Raw genomic sequence first — 16019 nt, forward strand, 5'->3', positions numbered from 1 at the left:
GGAAAAAAAAGGGCATCCAATATTATATAACTGCTTTTGTGCCATTCCAATACTCCATTATCAAACATGCCCCTGATGACCAAAAAGTGAACTTCTAAAAATGTCACAGGGCAGAATTATCAACATATATTCATGTCACATGGGTGTTAAATTTAGTAACCAAAATGAAGTAACCTACAATGTAATTAGTAATTAGAAGTAATTAGCAACCTACAATAAAGGAAAGAAAGCCAAGTAGTCTACAGTTCCATTCTATGGTTCTTTTTCAAGGAAAATTCCAACTTGTTCGTCTTACCTGAATAATGATGGTGACATTTAGTCAGTATCCTAATACACTATGAGTCATGCTGTACCCCAAGATGTATCCCTGGATGAGGAGACAGACTTTATAAGGAGTTTCAGAATGGCTGACTTGGAAAGCATTTGTGTTTATGAAGCCCATGTGGATTTCTCAGGCTCTGGGGGCAGCTGGGCTCCACCATCTGCATGGATCAGTCATCTCTGCTTCTCAAAGTTCTTGCAGTTGACCAGTTCTTGGCAGTAGCACTGGGACTTCTAGGATGGCAATCTACTGGGTGAGTACAATGTTAGAACTGCTTTCACTGCTTCTTCCTGTTGTTTTTTGCATTAAAGACTGGATTACATAAACATTGAGGACCACATGTACACTGTTCATGAGCTTTCGTCTCCAGCGTATACTGGGTAATAGGGACAAAGGCTTAGGGAAAGAGATAAACAGCCAGCCTAGTGATTATGGAGAAAATTTCTGCTAGGTTGTATTGTGGCAGCCACTATTAACTATGGCTATACCTCTACAAGAAAGTCCAGACATTTTAATGAAATTTGATATTGTTTTAGCAAAATGTCTGTCAATTTTGGAGCTCAGTTTGGAAGACAGCACATTTTTACCCATCTACAAAAATTAATGATAATTTTGCTTTTGACAAAAGTGAAGGTTCCAAATAGGAAAAGGAGTACGTCAAGGCTGTATATTGTCATCCTGCTTATTTAACTTCTATGCAGAGTACATCATGAGAAATGCTCAGCTGGATGAAGCACAAGCTGGAATCAAGATTGCCGGGAGAAATATCAGTCACCTCAGATATGCAGATGACACCACCCTTATGGCAGAAAGTGAAGAGGAACTAAAAAGCCTCTTGATGAAAGTGAAAGAGGAAGGAGAGTGAAAAAGTTGGCTTAAACCTCAACATTCAGAAAACGAAGATCATGGCATCTGATCCCATCACTTCATGGGAAATAGATGGGGAAACAGTGGAAAGTGTCAGACTTTATTTTGGGGGGCTCCAAAATCACTGCAGATGGTGACTGCAGCCATGAAATTAAAAGACGCTTACTCCTTAGAAGGAAAGTGATGACCAAACTATATAGCATATTCAAAAGCAGAGACATTACTTTGCCAACAAAGGTCCGTCTAGTCAAGGCTATGGTTTTTCCTTTGGTCATGTATGGATGTGAGAATTGGACTGTGAAGAAAGCTGAGTGCCAGAGAATTGATGGTTTTGAACTGTGGTGTTGGAGAAGACTCTTGAGAGTCCCTTGGACTGCAAGGAGATCCAACCAGTCCATCCTGAAGGAGATCAGTCCTGGGTGTTCTTTGGAAGGAATGATGCTAAAGCTGAAACTTCAATACATTGGCCACTTCGTGAGAAGAGTTGACTCATTGGAAAAGACTCTGATGCTGGGAGGAATTGGGGGCAGGAGGAGAAGGGGACGACAGAGGATGAGATGGCTGGATGGCATCACCGACTCGAAGGACCTGAGTTTGGGTGAACTCCGGGAGTTGGTGACGGACAGGGAGGCCTGGCGTGCTGCGATTCATAGGGTCGCAAACAGTCAGACACGACTGAGCGACTGAACTGAACTGAAGTCAGGTTTGCTTGTTTTTCCAGAAAAGAATTATCCGTTTGAGATAGAGATGAGCTCATTTAATTCTTACAACAACCCTAAGAGGTAGCAACTCTCCATTGTTAAATATTTATTTAGCACTTACTATGTCCAGGTACTATATGTATATTAACTAACACAGTTCTTTCTCTTTTTTAATAGTTATTTATTTGGCACATCGAGTCTTCACTGCTGCATGTGCAAACTGTTAATTGTGGCATGAGAGATCTAGTTCCCTGACCAGGGGTCAAACCTGAGCCCCCTGCATTCGGAGTGCAGAGTCTCAGCCCATGAACCACCAGAGAAGTTCCAAGACAGTCCTTTCAACAACTCTGGGTGAATACTATCATCAATCCCATTCATTAACTGAGGCACAGTGAAATTTGTTTGGCCAAACTAAAATTAAATGATGTGAATTTGTTTTGTGAAACAAAGAGTGTCAACTGTAACACCCCCAACACCACCTACCAATTACTGTGGGCTTCCCAGGCAGTGCTGACGGTAAAGAACTCGCGAGCCAGTGCAGGCAACTTCAGAGACAAAGTTTCAATCCCTGGGTCACGAGGACCCCCTGAGGGGGGCACGGTAACTCACTCCAGTAATCCTGCCCGAGAACCCGAGGAACGGAGGACCCTGGCGGCCACAATCCACAGGATCAGACAGGACTGAAGCCATCTGGCATGTAGCACACACTAATTACTGAGTGCCAAGCAATTTAAATACAATCTCATTTTAATTATTCCAACAACTCTACAAAGCAGCTATGCATGTGTGTGCTCAGTCGTGACTGACTCTTTGTGACCCCACCGATGGTAGCCCGCCAGGCTCCTCTGCCCATGGGATTCTCCAGGCAAGAATACTGGAGTGGGTTGCCATTTCCTCCTCCAGGGGATCTTCTTGGCCCAGGGCTGTGGGTCTCCTGTGTCTCTTGTAATGGCAGGTGGATTTTTTACCACTGAGTCACCTAAGCCCATAAAGTAGCTGTTCTTGCCCTGATTTTACAGATGAGGAGGTCGGTGCATACAGAGCAGTAATAACTTGCCTCCAATCATATAGCTGGTTAGTGACAGCGCTGAGACTTCACTCTGGGTATCTAAGTCAAAACCTCTGTTTTTGACCAAGTCAGGGGTCCAGCATGCTAAAATCAGAGGTGGGGAGGAATGATGGCATTTTTGAACTTAATAAAAGGGAATATGAATTATTTTTAAAGGCCACAAATATTTTACTGTATTATACAGTATGTATATACTTTACTATATTATACAGCTTCTAGTATAGCAAATAAAAAAATGTGAACCTTGGAAATTGGTCTCTATATCATGGCCAATTGTATAAAAACCACACAAGAAACACAAGGAAGGTTTTCAAATGCTTTTTATGGCTGTATATATAACATATAAAAGCAGTTCAAGCTGAGAAATAAATGCATAGAAAAATTTAGGCCTAACAAATGCCACCCTTTCTCTGCCTTGTTTGTAACAGTGTGTCTGTGGCCTAGCACTGCTTCCATTGGGCCACAGATGACAGGGCTGCTATTCCCTGTAACAGCTTACTTACTAAGGGAAATTACCGAATTACTTCTCTGGAAGATTCTAGAAACAGTTTTTCATCTGATACGGTGGTCTGATAGTGGTCCTTTTTAAAGTTAGGTAAATTGACTGTGTGACCTTTTCAATTTTCTCCTAATCCTAAAATATCAGGTAGGTATGCCAATAACACTAACCTTAAAAAAAAAAGTAAAACAATGTTTGCTAAAATAGTAATAATGGAGAAATTTTATGGTTAGAAATAATTTTACTTAAATGTACATAGTCATAACTATCATCAAATACTATAAAATATATTCAAAGAATTAACTAGAGCAGGTACTTTAAAGACTATCATAAAATATCATAAGATTATGATGTAATAAGACGACCATGGGAAAAAACTGAACTTGTTATAAGGTCTGCACAGCTTCATGTACTGTAACTTTAACAGAATGATAATATCAAGCAGACTTGGAGCATTTCCAGTGCACTATCACGACAGCAAAATGATTTTCCTATTAGCTCATTTATCCTCACCAACCCTATAAAGTTACCATGTCAATTCCATTTTGTGTGTTAGTTGCTCAGTTGTGTCTGCCTCTTCCACTTCATGGACTTCAGCACACCAGGCTCCCCTGTTCATGGAATTCTCTAGGGAAGAATTCTAAACTGGGTAGCCATTCCCTTCTCCAGGGGATCTTCCCAACCCAGGCATCAAACTTGGATCTCCTGCATTGCAGGCAGATTCTTTACCATCTGAGTCACCACGTTCACCAGGGAAGAAACTAGGAAACTCAGAACGGTAGGCGTGTGTGTGTATGGCTGATTCACTTTGCTGTACAGCAGAAACTAGCACGACACTTTAAAGCAATTATATTCCAATAAAAATAACAATAAATGAAAAGAAAAGTAGATCATTTGTGCAAACTGACACAGCCAGTAAGGAACTGATCTGGGTTTAAACTCACCACTCCCAATACCAGAACCCAAGGTCTTAATCACTGTGCCATGCTTCCTCCAGAGGACAAAACTGGTTCCTCATCATCAAGAATCAAGTACATTTTTAAGATGCTAATATGATGTCAAAAGGCCAAGAAGGAAGACAGGCAAAAACTCTGATAACATTCAAACTGAATAACCCTTCAATCATTTTGACCTCACTTGGGCCTTTTCACGATGTACTCTCGACTCCTGGGGATTACTGGACCCACATTATTTGCAGCTGATTTCTCCAGTTCCCTTGGGCTCTCCTGCCTACCAAAGGGGGTCCTCAAGTCTGGATGAGCAGATTTTAAAGTTGTGTTCACATCCCTACACATTCCAACTGCTGTGCTACTCATGTACACGGCCACTTCAGAAATTCCTAGAACAGTCTGGTATGCTAAATGTGATTTCCAGCTCTTAGAAACCCAGTGTATATTATTCTAGCTTCAAGGAAGACTTCAAAAATGCAGTCACTCTGGCTTACATTTTCTCTGGAAACTCAGAGAACAGAGAACCAAAGAAAGCATTTTAAGGTACATCCTTCTGTCCTCAGCTGTCTCTGCTTGTGACTGCTGAGAGACACCATCCTACAGGCCACCGTGTCAGGGTACAAGAACAGGAAGAAGTGGAGCTGAGGAACACACAGCATGTAGCTTGCAAATGCTGCTGACCGCCTGATCTTTGACATCTGCGTCTAATGCTCTTCGACTTTCCAAGCACGGTTCACAAATAAGGAGGCCGAGGGACACCAAGAGAGAATTACTGGAAAGACAAGCACACGGGTGACTTTTAATATTAAAATACTTTATTAAAAGATATATTAAAATCACTGTGTAGGCTGCACTTCATTAGTGTCTGCTTTTAAAAGCTTTCAACAACAGGTCTGCTGCTAGTCCTGGGGACAGGGCCCCACTGAGAACCCTCTTTTCCAGAAGAGGAATCTGTTCCCGGACTGCAGGGTGGGTCCTGAAATGCTCTATGACGTTCTCCTGAATGAGGTTCCACATCCAGACCTTCTGCTGCTTCTGTCGCTTGGCGGCCAGCTCCCCACTGACAAGCATCACCTCCTGGAATTCTTGCATTTTATCCCACATTTCAGTGATCCCCTCTCCACTTCGGGCAGAAATACGAATTACCTGTTGAAAAGGGAAGAACCAGAATTATTGTATTCACAATGATAGAAAACCCTTTTGTGGGGACGCCGGCATTTGCCAATTAATATTTACAGTCTGTGGAAAGAGCTAAGTGACAAAAATGAGAGCTTTTATCACTGTATCAAAGTAAATACGCTGAGAAATATGCTAAGATAACTTACTAAGATTACTAAGTGCAAAGCAGAAATCAGACATGGACTCTAGGTCAAATTTTTAGCCCAGAGGTTTATTTTGACCAAGGATTGCTTGCACAGTCTTTAAAGGTCACAGAGGTGAACTGTGGGAGGGTCACTGGGATGAGATGGGCAGTGCTACAGAGGTTTCCCTGAGGCCTGAGTGCCATACAATGAAACCGAGCTGAGAACACAGCACTGTTCCATCAAACGGCCTGATTTGGCAGGGGCTATGACCTGAGCATCAGTGCCCACACAGACAGGGTGGCTCCAGACACAGCGAAAAAGACAGGATGCTGGGAGCCAACGGCAAGAGACATCACCATCGTTCTCATTATAGCGAAGACAGCTTATTCTTTAATAACATGGTGTCCTTCTACAGGTAAAGTGTCCCCATCAATATCACTGCATCACTTACCACTGGATTTTTTTTTCCTTACTAAAAACATCACCCAACAAATATAATGGGAAGGAAAGTTACCATATCAAAAGACTTCTCTCTCTTACTCAAACTCTAATATAGATAATCAAGTCATTAATTGCACCATAATCTTAAGGGTGGATCTTTTCAGAATGGATTTGCCATCACTTCCAAACAGCTCGAGCCCAGCATTAAGCAATATAATCTATCACCTCACATCCAGTTTTTCACATTTGGTGGTTGACAGAATGTATTTAAAATAATAACTACGGGCTCTGGCTTTGTCATAAGTTTTAGAACTGTGATCTCACATTCAAGCAAAGATTGACTGTATGTCTAGCTTGGGACTTACATCCTCTCTTCTGATGTGCACAGTCTACTCGGGGAGAAAAATGCAGAATGGAACGCAAGCTAACCTTTGGTCTCCAGACTCCTGAACGCCTGCGCAGTAATTTTAGCGCGCTCACATACTCTGCTTGTATCCTTCGAGCTGGCACGATCAAGTCTCCGTCGGATTTGGTGATAGCCACCAGATCTGCCATCTCCACTATTCCTCTTTTGATGCCCTCGTGAGAAAAAGAGAGGAAAGTGACTTATCCCAAATAGTTAATGCTAGAAAACAATGGGACACCAGTTCACGCTAGGGTTTTGAAAGTCAAATACTCTGCACCTTCTACTAGGAATCACAATTATTTGATGGAATTTACTCAAAAGCATCGAGTCTCAGGATTATGAAAGTCATTTGTAATATCTCTTTCAAACTTGGAGACCAACACGCTGGAATACATTCAGAATTAGAGTAAATGCATCATTCAGACACAATGTGATTGAGTGACAGGAGACAGCTCACACGGTCTCATGACGGATCCCACTTCTCCCAGAGCTCACCCTACAGGAACCAAACTCATCATTCAGGTGCTTCGAAAGAAGAAAACACCCTGTCACTAGCAGATGCATTTCCAGAAACAAAGTCTTTGAAGTTTCCCTTAAATAGATGCAGCTTTTTTTTTTTTTCTATTTGCATCTGAGGAAAAAATAACCTGATGGCTAAAAATGTCTCAATCTCTTGATTTAAATTACACTGTATGAAAACACTAGAAAAATCCTAAGGCCAAACCTTATGTGGAAAATGAATATTTTGCTATCTAAGATTAAAATTCCTTTCCAAGCATTTTAAAACACAATGATTAAATTCTACTAATGTTTCTAAACTGCAGCAACCGGAGTCTGATGTCACTAGTTTTTCAGAATTTTTCAACTGAAAGTGGGGTGTTGTGTAATACAGAACTTAGTGGAGGACAGAGGAGCCTGGTGGGCTACAGTCCACGGGATCACACAGAGCAGGACGTGACTTAGCAACTGAACAACAGCAGCAGCGACAGCTGGTCTTTGTCCGAGGTTCCCGGGAGGTAACCTCTAGAGCCTTGTCATCTCCCGAGTGACAGGAGCGACTCCATTATTCACAGTGAGTGCCCAGGACGGTACCTGAGGTTATGCAGAGATCATTCGGAATGGGGCCTGACCGCACCAGAAAGTCACCCACATGATTGGGGGGCAGGGGCTTTGAGCCACGTGAGAGCAGCCTGATGGCCTCTGGGGGGTGGCGGCTGCAGACTGAGTTTCATCACGTGGATGGCAATTTGGTCAATCATGCCTCCATAATAAAACCCCAACAAAAACGACTGGCACTGAAGCTCAGGAGAACTCCCTGGCTGGTGATACACATGAGTGTGCCAAGAGGTAAATGTGTCCTGAGGACACAGAACCTTCGAGGCTGTGATCCTTCCTAGACCTGTCTCTCTGTGTCTCTTCATTTGGCTGGTCTTGATTTGTCTCCTTTATAATAAAACTCTTACTGGTGACACAGTGCTTTCCTGAGACCTGTGAATCCTTCCAGTGAACTACTGAACCCAAGGGGCAGTGTAAACCCCCACCTTTGCAGCCAGTCAGAGGCATGGGGGGGCCTGGGAACCCCAGGCTTGCTGCTGGAGTTTGAGTGAAGCCAGTCTTGTGAAGGGTGGGGCCCCCACTCTGTGAAGGCTGTGCTAACTCAGGGAGTCAATTCCAGACATGCACTGCAGGCCAGAGGAGGAACTCTATTCTACAATACACAGACTATATTAGTGGGATCCCAGTTTAAAACCAAAGGCATCTCTCATGTGGAGTATTTCAACCGACTATAGCACAAACCACCATGGAACAGTAGTCTCTTGGCTGGAGCTACTGCTAAATTGGCACACTCGCACGTTACAGGTAGAAAAGTCTAAGCTGTATGATTAGCTCAAGGTCATAAGTTCTACAACTGTAAGTCGGGAAAAAAAACATGCAGAGTGTGCCTGCCTTAGGTATTTTAGCCAATGTGAACGATATTTCTTCCCCTACACTAATATCAACTCAATTGCCAAAAAATCACAACATTGGGAACTTGTACTTTCAGAGATGTATGCTTTGTGTTTGGGGGGGGCGGTGAAAAAGTCAAAATAATTACCTGTAACTCATCTCCTCCCGCTGGTGGCAGTAGTAAAATGAACATGTCAACCATGTCAGCGACAGCAAACTCCGACTGTCCCACACCTGAAAATTTAAGTCACAACTGTCTACTAAAACAGTCACAAAAATCTGACTTTCTCGACTGCCCTGAGCATCGCTTCCATTCCAGTTCAGGAATCACTCAGCATCACACTCTCAACTTGATCCCACTTTAAACACCCACCTCTGAACAATGTATTAAAGGCCGCTGCCTCACCTGATGAGCAAAGCTGTCCTCCCTACCTCGCCCCCGCCCCCACTGGCTCAGTCTCTGAACAGGGAACGTGGAGACCTGTGCTTCCTCCAAGCTCGCAATGCTACGTCTCGGCTTCCCTTCTGTGGGTGGACAGCTGGAGTGCTTGATTCTAAGCTTAGACCAGGCCTGTCGACAGGGCAGCTTTCTTGCCTCCTCACCCTTCTACCAGCCCTGCAAAGCCCACATGGATCAGTGCTACTGTCTGTGTCTCTCCCAGAGAAATCCCTCGACAGTGTGGACGGGCGCCGCCAGAGGGTCATGGGCTCCAACACCAGCGCCTTCTTCCTCGCGGTCCAGGAAAGGCGATGGCCCTCAATGCAGCTTCCTTCCTGTTTCCCAAACTGCAGTGCCCCGCAATGGGGCCACGTGCACTCACTGCTCTGACTCTCAGTGGAAGGCCCTCTGGCCCCTCTGTTACTTAACTCTAATTCTCCCTTTAAAACTGAGTTCCTCTGTCACCTCGTCTCCAAAGTCTTCCCTGATCCCCTAAACCTGAGCGAGGCTGTGTCACAAACGCTGATCACACAGTAATACAACAGACTGTCTCTCCATAGGAATGTGATGTTCTCAGTTTTTCCTTTTCAGTATATTCACTGGGTATAACTATGTCCTAGGGATATAAAGATAAAACATGACGTGCCCAAGTACATTAGCTTTCTTAATGAAAACAATGAAAACATATTGTAGACATATGACTGCCAAGAAAATGGGGTGTTATGTTTTTTGTTTGGTTTGGGGTTTTTTTTTTTGGCCACGCCACAAGGCTTGTGGGATCTTAGTTCCCTGACCAGCAACTGAAACAGGGCCATGGACATGAAGACACTGAGTCCTAACCACTGGACCACCATGGAATTCCCAAATTGGGTGTAAAGTAGTGTTTCCACAGGTCATCCTAATGCTGACAGTTCTCCTCTGGCACTGAAAACATACCACCTCGTGTCATTACTACCCAGATATAAGGCTTATCCTTTGCCAGACTGGATGAAGCACAAGCAGGAATCAAGATTGCCGGGAGAAATATCAAAAACTTCAGATATGCAGATAATACCATTCTAGTGGCAGAAAGTGAAGACGAACTAAAGAGCCTCTTAATGAGGGTGAAAGCAGAAAGTGAAAAAGTTGGCTTGAAACTCAACAATCAAAAGACTAAGACCACGGAATCCAGTCCCATCATTTCAGGTAAATAGGGGAAAAAGTGGAAGCAGTGACAGATTTTCTTTTCTTGGGCTCCAAAATCACTGCAGATGGTGACTGCAGCCATGAAATTAAAAGACGCTTGGTCCTTGAAAGGAAAGCTGTGACAAACCTAGACAGTGTATTAAAAAGCAGAGACATCACTTTGCCGACAAAGGTCCATATAGTCAAAGCTAGTTTTTCCAGTAGTCATGTAAGGATGCTGGGAGTTGGACCATCCAGAAGGCTGAGCGCCGAAGAACTGTGGTGCTGAAGACTCTTGAAGAGTCCCTTGGACTACAAGGAGATCAAACCAATCAATCCTAAAGGACATCAACCATGAACATTCATTGGAAGGACTGATGCTGAAGCTGAATCTCTAATACTTTAGCTACCTGATGCGAGGAGCCGACTCATTGGAAAAGACCCTGATGCCGGGAGACTGAAGGTGGCACAGGATGAGATGGTTAGATAGCACCACTGACTCAATGGACATGAGTTTGAGCAAAATATGGGAGACAGTGGAAGACAGAGGAGTCTGGCAGGCTGACGTCTATGGGGTTGCAAAGCGCTGACACAACTTAGTAACTGAACAATAATGACAAAGGATTATAGCCTACATACTCATATCTCCTACAGAGTCTGAGATAGCTTATATTTAATTATCTCTTTAGTAAGTATCTGTTGAATGAACAAAATGAAACTAGTTGTCACTCATCTCTATAGAACATCCATTATAACAGTACTTTATTGCCAGGGGCCAGTGTGAGGAACTCTGCCCATGGCAAAGGTCATGAGGAAGGAGGCTTGGCATACGCAAAGGCGTGATCAAGCCTCAGGAAACCCCCTGTTTCCGAGCATCTACCCCCAAAACCAGAGTCTACCTACTTTACTGTTTCATGCTCTCGCCTACACCTCTGACTTTATGGGGGGCTGTTCCCCACCGGTTCTCTCAGAGAAGGAGTAAACATGAAGCTCCAAGTCAATAAAAATTCCTGGGCGTGACAAGAGTGTTTCAGCTTATGGACTCCTCTGAAGGTTATCTAGCCCACACACGGTGATTGTTTACAGCCTCCCAACCTGAGAGGCGCGAGATGTTTTAGACTTATTAAAGGCAAATTCCTTTGGGAAGTTGGAAATTGTCAGTATAGTGGGTTGGTTAGGAATTATACTGGTGAAGGGTTTTTTTCATTCCTTGTGCAATAATTGCTGCTAATTCCCTGCCCTGGGTGGGACAAGGGTGTCTCAGGTCAAACCTCTCTGTTGACAGACTAGCTTGTGTGACAGGATTATCCATAGTACTGCCACTAGCACATGATTGTTTACTACCTCTCAACCATAAACAGCACAGAGTTTTGGAGTATTTTGAGAGTCTTAATTAGCATAGGGCTTTTCTCATTGTTGAGTCAATGATTGCCTCCATATCCTTAGGCACCTGGGAATATATTAATCAATGTATTTGGAATATAGAAAAGGAAATATAGTAGTTTTTAAGGTTAACAATACTAGACTTTTTGAGTTAATGAATTTTCTCTTTTGTAATAGATCACTGTACTTTGTTATAAATCACTGTGTCCTTGCGATGTAAAAATGTAACTTTATCACTATCTCAAGACTAAATAGATCTTAAGGGGAGTATTGGTGAAAGGATTTTCATTTGTTGGGCTGATGTTTGCTGCTAAATCTCCATATTCCCTGCCCTTATAATGAATATAACTAGCATATAGGAGAAATAAGTATTAACCTTTAAGCATATAGGAGAAATAAGTATTAACCTTTAAGATTAATCATGTTAACCTTGGGTTAAGTAAATTCCTTTCTTGATTGTAACTCACTAGACCCTCACCATACAGGAATGCAAATTTTTTTGGAGGGTGGTGCCTGGTTTAACAAAAAACACCCTTGGAAAAAATAAGTTTTTTGGTTATCAGAAAAGGTCATAAAATGTCAGCAGGTCTCATGGCCAGAAGATGATGTAAAACCCCTAAGACCTTTTTTTTATACATTTATGTGAAGCACCTGATTTTGATAAAGGTCAGGACTGCTGACCCCCGCGTGACTCTGTATTCATCCCTATGTGTAACAAAAGGTATATAAGCAAACCCCAAAATAAAGGAATCGGATCAGTTTCCAGAAAGACTGATTCCCCCATGTCTCCTTTTTCTCTCCTACTATTTTCTGGCTGAATTCCCATCTGGTACACGGGTACCCACCAAGCCTACTAATTTTGCCTGGGCTTCTAAGATTGGACCGGGGGCGCCTCAGTGCCTCCTCTCCTTCAGGAGAATGGGAAGATGCCTGCGGCCTACGTAGGTGGTGATTGGTATTCCATGTAAACCAAGTTATTCAGCCTCTTTTTCTCTGCTAATTTTCTAATCCCTCTCTATCTGTAATTAAATAAGTTATTTCCAAGGACGCCGACTCCGTCCCCACCTTCGAATCACCCTGGATCCACCGGGGCTGGACCACGGCACTTTATTGTTATGAAATAGAAAACACTCACCCACAGTTTCAACGAGAATGACGTCATATCCGCCTCCTTCACACAGAAGAATAGCTTCATTTGTGGTCCTTGTCACACCTCCTAAAGTGCCTCTAGTAGGAGATGGCCTGATGTATGCATTCATATCTCTAGATAACTCAGTCATTCGGGTTTTGTCACCTAAGAGTGATCCTGAAACACACAGTTACATTTTACAATCATAGAACACCTATAAGGGCCAGTGATCAATCAGTCAATTCTTAGGAGAAATGCTTTAGGACATTTCTCTCAAAATCTCAAACTATATCTCATGCTATTAAACTTTTTTCCAACACAGTGTATTGTAATGATACCAAATTAATCTGTTTAATGTTTCCAGCCCCTCAAATGGCTGACTAGCGGTTCAGATCTAGATTCTTCAGCCCTGCACTGGAGGCCCTGAGATTGTCACCTAACTGCTCGTCCAATTCAGCTTCTACTAATCCCCAAACCAATCTTCCATTTCAGCTGGGGTGGTTTCTTTACTGTCATCTTAATGTGTTTATCAGTATCTACAGATATGTGTACTTGTCACACCTGGGGGGTTGGGTGTCCTGGTATCTGGCAGGAAGAGACCAAGGATACTGCCGAACATCCTGCAGTGTGCAGGACAATTGTCCACAACACAGAATGTCCTTAACAACTGCCCACAACATAGAGGGCCATTTAAAGAGAAACTCTGCTTTAATCTGTGTTTGTTGTCTATAGGATCACTTCTTACATATTCTGTACACCTAATGCTTGTTCATGGTAGGCAATTAATGCAATACCTATTGAACAGAACCGGGGCTGTTTCAGGACTTACTTGCAGTTATTTTGGCAAACATCAGTACCTGCAAATTCTAATAGACTGAGAGCTCTAGAACTAGTGAGATTACCTTGTATCTTCTTTTTGTTAGTACATAGTAACATTTCCCGAGTTTGATCCCTGGGTCAGGAAGATCCCCTGGAGAAGCTAATGGCAACTGACTCTAGTATCCTTGCCTGGAGAATTCCATGGACAGAGGAGCCTGGCAGGCTACCGTCCATGGGGTCAAAAAGAGTCAGACACAACTGAACAACTAAGCACCTAATAACATCTGAAGGGGGTGGGTGCTGTGCTAATCTGAATTTTAATTTCAGCTTAAGAGCTGACTTTTCCAAGGCTGACGCTAAACACTGAGGCGTTCCTTAAAGAGATGATCTTTTCCCTGATGAGTCCAATTTCACATTCTCATAGGTTCTAATTCTAGAGCATATACCTACAACAGAGCTCAACTACCATGTTTACTGTACATAAAATGTTCTAAGGTAATTTTCTGGGTGAAATCATCTCTGTGTAAGTCAACAATCTGCCAAAGCTACACTTTAAATTATTATCCTATAGATTCCCTACACACCAAACTAAACATTTATGGAATTACTGTCCCATATAGCTGTCTGTCAGTAAATCCAAAACTGCTGACTGCAGGCCCTTAGGGAGGTCTCCAAACTTTCACTGCAGGGGGCCTGTGATTTCAAAATACAATAAGGATTGACATAGGCTTCTCAAACTTCAGTTCAGTTCAGTAGTTCAGTCGTGTCCGACTCTTTGCGACCTCACGAATCGCAGCATGCCAGGCCTCCCTGTCTATCACCAACTCCCAGAGTTCACTCAGACTCACGTCCATAGACTCAGTGATGCCATCCAGCCATCTCATCCTCTGTCGTCCCCTTCTCCTCTTGCCCCTAGTCCCTCCCTCAAAGTCTTTTCCAATGAGTCAACTCTTCACATGAGGTGGCCAAAGTACTGGAGTTTCAGCTTTAGCATCATTCCTTCCAAAGAAATCCCAGGACTGCTCTCCTTCAGAATGGACTGGTTGGATCTCCTTGCAGTCCAAGGGACTCTCAAGAGTCTTCTCCAACACCACAGTTCAAAAGCATCAATTCTTCAGTGCTCAGCCTTCTTCACAGTCCAACTTCTTCACATCCATACATGACTACTGGAAAAAAAATAGCCTTGACTAGACAGACCTTAGTCGGCAAAGTAATGTTTCTGCTTTTGAATATGCTATATAGGTTGATCATAACTTTTCTTCCAAGGAGTAAGTGTCTTTTAATTTCATGGCTGCAGTCACCATCTGCAGTGATTTTGGAGCCCAGAAAAATAAACTCTGACACTGTTTTACTGTTTCCCCATCTATTTCCCATGAAGTGATGGGACCGGAGGCCATGATCTTCGTTTTCTGAATGTTGAGCTTTAAGCCAACTTTTTCACTCTCCTCTTTCACTTTCAAGAGGCTTTTTAGTTCCTCTTCAATTTCTGCCATAAAGGTGGTGTCATCTGCATATCTGAGGTTATTGAGATTTCTCCTGGCAATCATGATTCCAGCCTGTGTTTCTTCCAGTCAAGCGTTTCTCATTATGTACTCTGCATATAAGTTAAATAAGCAGGGTGACAATATACAGCCTTGACATACTCCTTTTCCTATTTGGAACCAGTCTGTTGTTCCATGTCCAGTTCTAACTGTTGCTTCCTGACCTGCATACAGATTTCTCAAGAGGAAGGTCAGGTAGTCTGGTATTCCCATCTCTCAGAATTTTCCACAGTTTGTTGTGATCCACACAGTCAAAGGCTTTGGCATAGTCAACAAAGAAGAAATAGATGTTTTTCTGGAACTCTCTTCTTTTTCCATGATCCAGCGGATGTTGGCAATTTGATCTCTGGTTCCTCTGCCTTTTCAAAACCCAGCTTGAACATCTGGAAGTTCATGGTTCACGTATCGCTGACGCCTAGCTTGGAGAATTTTGAGCATTACTTTACTAGCATGTGAGATTAGTGCAACTGTGCAATACTTTGAGCATTCTTTGGCATTGCCTTTCTTTGGGATTGGAATGAAAACTGACCTTTTCCAGTCCTGTGGCCACTGCTGAGTTTTCCAAATTTGCTGGCATATTGAGTGCAGCACTTTCACAGCATCATCTTTCAGGATTTGAAATAGCTCAACTGGAATGCCATCACCTCCACTAGCTTTGTTCGTAGTGATGCTAAGTCCCTCTTGACTTCACATTCCAGGATGTCTGGCTCTAGATTAGTGATCACATCATCGTGATTATCCAGGTCATGAAGATCTTTTTTGTACAGTTCTTCTGTGTATTCTTGCTACCTCTTCTTAGTATCTTCTGCTTCTGTTAGGTCCATACCATTTCTGACCTTTATCAAGCCCAGCTATGCATGAAATGTCCCCTTAGTATCTCTAACTTTCCTGAAGAGATCTCTAGTCTTTCCTATTCTGTCGTTTTCCTCTCTTTCTTTGCATTGATCGCTGAAGAAGGCTTTCTTATCTCTTCTTGCTATTCTTTGGAACTCTGCATTTAGATGCCTATATCTTTCCTTTTCTCCTTTACCTTTCGCC

General features: G+C 42.9%; 1 protein-coding gene across 3 annotated transcripts in view; it reads right to left on the reverse strand.

The window, feature by feature from the left end:
- Positions 1-5201: 5201 nt before the first annotated feature.
- MMAA (metabolism of cobalamin associated A) overlaps positions 5202-16019 on the reverse strand; it is a 32329-nt gene continuing 21511 nt past the window's right edge. For all 3 annotated transcript variants that reach the window (XM_040250429.1, XM_040250430.1, XM_040250431.1), the window contains exons 4-7: positions 12628-12798; positions 8655-8740; positions 6583-6732; positions 5202-5554 (exon numbers count right to left, since the gene is read on the reverse strand). In XM_040250429.1, the coding sequence (XP_040106363.1) occupies positions 5267-5554; positions 6583-6732; positions 8655-8740; positions 12628-12798 (695 nt within the window). In that variant the 3' untranslated portion in view covers positions 5202-5266. The remainder of the gene's footprint in view (positions 5555-6582; positions 6733-8654; positions 8741-12627; positions 12799-16019) is intronic.

The sequence above is a fragment of the Oryx dammah genome, unplaced genomic scaffold (genome assembly GCF_014754425.2).
Source record: "Oryx dammah isolate SB20612 unplaced genomic scaffold, SCBI_Odam_1.1 HiC_scaffold_12, whole genome shotgun sequence".
NCBI classification, from domain to species: domain Eukaryota; kingdom Metazoa; phylum Chordata; class Mammalia; order Artiodactyla; family Bovidae; genus Oryx; species Oryx dammah.